Source organism: Lacerta agilis, chromosome 11 (genome assembly GCF_009819535.1).
Source record: "Lacerta agilis isolate rLacAgi1 chromosome 11, rLacAgi1.pri, whole genome shotgun sequence".
NCBI lineage: Eukaryota > Metazoa > Chordata > Lepidosauria > Squamata > Lacertidae > Lacerta > Lacerta agilis.
This window is the reverse complement of record NC_046322.1, coordinates 19,838,717-19,843,963: the sequence shown is the minus strand read 5'-3', so window position 1 is coordinate 19,843,963 and position 5,247 is coordinate 19,838,717. Positions and strand designations below refer to the sequence as shown.

Genomic DNA, 5,247 nt, shown 5'->3' with positions numbered 1-5,247 from the left:
AAGACAGCTATCGTCTCTTCACGTCTTCTGCTGTTTCAGTGGTGCCATCAGAGCTGGACTTTGGGGGCAGAAGTGCAGGGTTCCGCTCAGCAGAATGAGCAGAAAGGCCCCCAAATGCATCAGCACTGGGTCACCACATTTTGAAGCAAATGACATAATAAGCATCCCCATCCAAAGAAAGCTCCCTTGTAAGACTATTAAGCAGAAAGATAAAAAAATTACCTTAAGTGCCCCATTGCCTCACTTTTCTTGTAGCAGCTAGCAGTAACTTAATAGTAAATAGTAATATTTAGTTGTTTGCCCCCTTGGATAGTAAGAAAAACATGTGGCCCTTCATCTAATTTCCTGTGCCCCCAGGCCTAATGCCCTGTAGATACCAAGGAGAGGAAGAAACAAAAATAACAGTGGGAGAAAGATAGAGAGAGAAGAGGCTAGTCCCATCCATTTTAGGCTCAGATCTCACCAGGGCCGGCCCATCCATGAAGCAAGGTGAGGTGACTGCCTCAGGCAGCACAGATACCATCAGTCATTTTCCTTTGCCCCTTGTTTCTGGTGTAAATCTTCCCTGGTGGAGAGGGAGCATAATTTGAGGTCACTCTGAGGTGACAGAATGTATTGGGCTGCCCTGGACTTTACCCATCCTGGGACTTCAGGCCTACCTACAGCTGGTCTGCAGCCTCTGACAGATTATCCCTGAGGCAGAAGTGGGGAACTGGATCCAGACAATGAGCAGGACCCTGATTTTCCCCCAACTTTCATGAGCGTAGCCAGGATTGATGGGGGGCAGGCCTTTTGTTGGGAGGGGCAGCAACTCAGTTTGCTATGTATTTTTATTGATTTTTTTTTTAAAAAATTGAGGGGCAGCTCCCCTCCCTGCCCCCATGGCTATGCCCATGCTCCCATTCCAGCCTGTATTAGCATGCATCCCACCTTGGAGTTCAAAATGAAGCAGGGCAAAGGCTAATAGAGTTCTGTCAAGAGAACAAGCTGGTCATCACAAACACTCTTTTCCAACAACACAAGAGACGACTCTACACATGGACATCACCAGATGGGCAACATCGAAATCAGATTGATTATATTCTCTGCAGCCAAAGATGGAGAAGCTCTATACACTCAGCAAAAACAAGACCTGGAGCTGACTGTGGCTCAGATCATCAGCTTCTTATAGCAAAATTCCAGCTTAAACTGAAGAAAGTAGGAAAAACCACTGGGCCAGTAAGATACAATCTAAATCAAATTCCTTATGAATACACAGTTGAAGTGAAGAACAGGTTTAAGAATTTAGAGTTGGTGGATAGAGTACCTGAAGAACTGTGGATGGAGGCTCGTAACATTATACAGGAGACAGCAACGAAAACCATCCCAATGAAAAAGAAATGCAAGAAAGCAAAGTGGCTGTCCAATGAGGCCTTACAAATAGCGGGGGAGAGAAGGCAAGCAAAATGCGAGGGAGATCGTGAAAGATACAGGAAATTGAATGCAGATTTCCAAAGAATAGCAAGGAGAGACAAGAGGGCATTTCTAAATGAGCAATGCAAAGGAATAGAGGAAAATAACAGAATGGGAAAAACCAGAGATTTGTTCAAGAAAATTGGAGATATGAAAGGAAGATTTCGTACAAAGATTACCACAATTAAGGACAAAAGTGGAAAGGACCTAACAGAAGCAGAAGACATCAAGAAGAGGTGGCAAGAATACACAGAGGAATTATACCAGAAAGATATGGAGGTCTCATACACCCCAGGTAATGTGGTTGCTGACCTTGAGCCAGACATCCTGGAGAGTGAAGTCAAATAGGTCTTAGAAAGCCTCGCTAACAACAAGGCCAGTGGAAGTGATGATATTCCAGCTGAACTATTTAAAATTTTAAAAGATGATGCTGTTAAGGTGCTACACTCAATATGCCAGCAAATTTGGAAAACTCAGCAGTGGCCAGAGGATTGGAGAAGATCAGTCTACATCCCAATCCCAAAGAAGGGCAGTGCCAAAGAATGCTCCAACTACCGCACAATTGCACTCATTTCACACGCTAGCAAGGTTATGCTTAAAATTCTACAAGGCAGGCTTAAGCAGTATGTGGACCGAGAACTCCCAGAAGTGCAAGCTGGATTTCGAAGGGGCAGAGGAACCAGAGACCAAATTGCAAACATGCGCTGGATTATGGAGAAAGCTAGAGAGTTCCAGAAAAACATCTACTTCTGCTTCATTGACTACGCAAAAGCATTTGACTGTGTCGACCACAGCAAACTATGGCAAGTTCTTAAAGAAATGGGAGTGCCAGATCACCTCATTTGTCTCCTGAGAAATCTCTATGTGGGACAAGAAGCTACAGTTAGAACTGGATATGGAACAACTGATTGGTTCAAAATTGGGAAAGGAGTACGACAAGGCTGTATATTGTCTCCCTGCTTATTTAACTTATATGCAGAATTCACCATGCGAAAGGCTGGACTGGATGAATCCCAAACCGGAATTAAGATTGCCGGAAAAAATATCAACAACCTCAGATATGCTGATGATACTACCCTGGTGGCAGAAAGTGAGGAGGAATTAAAGAACCTTTTAATGAGGGTGAAAGAGGAGAGCGCTAAATATGGTCTGAAGCTCAACATCAAAAAAACTAAGATCATGGCCACTGGTCCCATCACCTCCTGGCAAATAGAAGGGGAAGAAATGGAGGCAGTGAGAGATTTCACTTTCTTGGGTTCCATGATCACTGCAGATGGTGACAGCAGTCACGAAATTAGAAGACGCCTGCTTCTTGGGAGAAAAGCAATGACAAACCTAGACAACATCTTAAAAAGCAAAGACATCACCTTGCTGACAAAGGTCCGTATAGTTAAAGCTATGGTTTTCCCAGTAGTAATGTATGGAAGTGAGAGCTGGACCATAAAGAAGGCTGATCGCCGAAGAATTGATGCTTTTGAATTATGGTGCTGGAGGAGACTCTTGAGAGTCCCATGGACTGCAAGAAGATCAAACCTATCCATTCTCAAAGAAATCAGCCCTGAGTGCTCACTAGAAGGACAGATCCTGAAGTTGAGGCTCCAGTACTTTGGCCACCTCATGAGAAGAGAAGACTCCCTAGAAAAGACCCTGATGTTGGGAAAGATGGAGGGCACAAGGAGAAGGGGACGACAGAGGATGAGATGGTTGGACAGTGTTCTCGAAGCTACTAACATGAGTTTGGCCAAACTGCGGGAGGCAGTGAAGGATAGGCGTGCCTGGCGTACTCTGGTCCATGGGGTCACGAAGAGTCGGACACGACTGAACGACTGAACAACAACAACTTCCATGTTGGCTGGGAACAAAAGACCAAAAACCAACTCCCCAAGCTGGCGATTTGCAATTCAATAGCCTCCCATGTGATTTAAGGTTAAACACTCATGTGTTAGAATAGAGAACAAGAACAGTTCATTATCAGCCCATCTAGGAGCTTAGAGAACCCTTCTTGCTCTTCTTTAGCAACACTTGAATCTTCCAGTTAAACCCTTTCAGAAATACACACAGGCCTTCTCCATTTCAGTTGAATTAAACAATTATACTTGACACCCCCACCCCGAGGGAATGCAGGCTTCCCCCCTCAACTGAAAAAGATTGCCCACTCCTTGGCTAGTGGTACCACACGCATACGGTCCCAGATTCAATTCCTGGTTATCCCCCATTTTGTTTTGAACTCCGCAACAGGGCTGGGAGAATAGAAAAGATTAAACTAATGGCTTTCATCTGTGGCAGCTTCATATGAGTCATAGCCAAATATTGCTCAGCAGTTGTATTACAGCTCATTATAGCTGAACACACACACACCTTTCCTTATATAACCATGGCTCTTTTGAAAGGTATGAAACTCTGAATTGTAAAAGAAAAAGGGAAAGTGCAACTCCTCTTTTCACTCAGACTGAATCAGAAAAGCAATGCTGCTGGCAGGGTGACAAGGCTTTCCAAACCACATACTTTCCAGAGTTAGTTGACGCATGTTGCCACTTTAAGAGCCTGACCTTTCTAGGCAAATATGTAAGGCTCTGTCGTTCATTTTTATAGCTTCTGCTGCATAGGAAAAGAAAGAAAGTTTCCATTTAGCCTCACACCCACTTAACAGTACTGAAAACTGTTTGCAAGATTCCAGCAAGATCTGAAATTTGCAGAAAGCCAAAAAAATAATTAAACTGATGTACACAAGAGGGAGGAAGCGAATCCGCCAGTACCCAAGATGGCGGTATGTATTGCTGTGATCGCCAAGGAGAACTATCCACTGTACATCAAGAGCATTCCTACAGAAAATGAACTGAAGTTCCACTACACAGTCCACACGTCTCTTGATGTTGTGGATGAGAAAATCTCTGCTATGGGAAAAGCTCTTGTGGACCAGAGAGAGCTCTACCTGGGGTTGCTCTACCCAACTGAAGACTACAAAGTATATGGCTACGTGACCAATTCCAAGGTGAAGTTTGTGATGGTGGTGGATTCTTCCAACACGGCACTCAGGGACAACGAAATCCGCAGTATGTTCAGGAAGCTGCATAATTCCTTCACAGATGTCATATGCAACCCCTTTTATAATCCCGGGGACCAGATCCAATCCAGGGCCTTTGACAACATGGTGACGTCCATGATGGTGCAAGTTTGTTGAAGCTTCTGCCTCTTCCAGCTGCTTTACCTGAGACAACTTGACCCACTGTACAGAATTGTTTGTTGTATATGTTCTGCCTTCCAAAATCCCACATTGTATAATAAACTCGTTAACTAAGTTAAAAAACAACACTGATGTACACAGCAAATCTAAAGGGGAACCTCAGACCCAGGGGCAAATATGGCCCTTCGAGCTTCTTTGCCTGTTATGCAAAATAGCCTGTTGTGCAAAGTAAAATTTATATTCATGGTTCCCAGGGGCAGTGCATCCTGTTTCGCCGCTCGAGGTGAAAATGGAAGTGCCATGCTGCCGCGGCCACTGCTTCCGCCGCCACCAGTGCCGCCATACCTGAGGCTGCCACCTTTGCCTTCACTTCCTGCTCTGCTGCTGCCACTGCTGCCTGCGTTGTGCATCCTGCCACATCCAGGCAGGTGGTCCAGGAAAGTTGCCCAGAAGGGAATGCATCCCTCAGGGTGAAAAACTCCCCTTGTCCCCAACCCAAGTGTATCATACAGTATGCCAAGTTACATGTTGAACAGGATTCCAACAGCATCTTAACCGTGCACAGGATTGCAACCCTGGTTATTGCTATGGTGTGGGAATAGGGAGAGGAA

At 44.9% G+C, this 5,247-nt stretch overlaps 1 protein-coding gene across 1 annotated transcript; it reads left to right on the top strand.

Annotated features, from left to right (window-relative positions):
* Window positions 1–4,213: 4,213 nt before the first annotated feature.
* LOC117054897 (trafficking protein particle complex subunit 2-like protein) lies at window positions 4,214–4,750 on the top strand. The gene has a single exon (XM_033164118.1). It carries the CDS (start codon window positions 4,214–4,216, stop codon window positions 4,631–4,633), a length of 420 nt encoding a protein of 139 aa, XP_033020009.1. The 3' UTR covers window positions 4,634–4,750.
* Window positions 4,751–5,247: the final 497 nt, after the last annotated feature.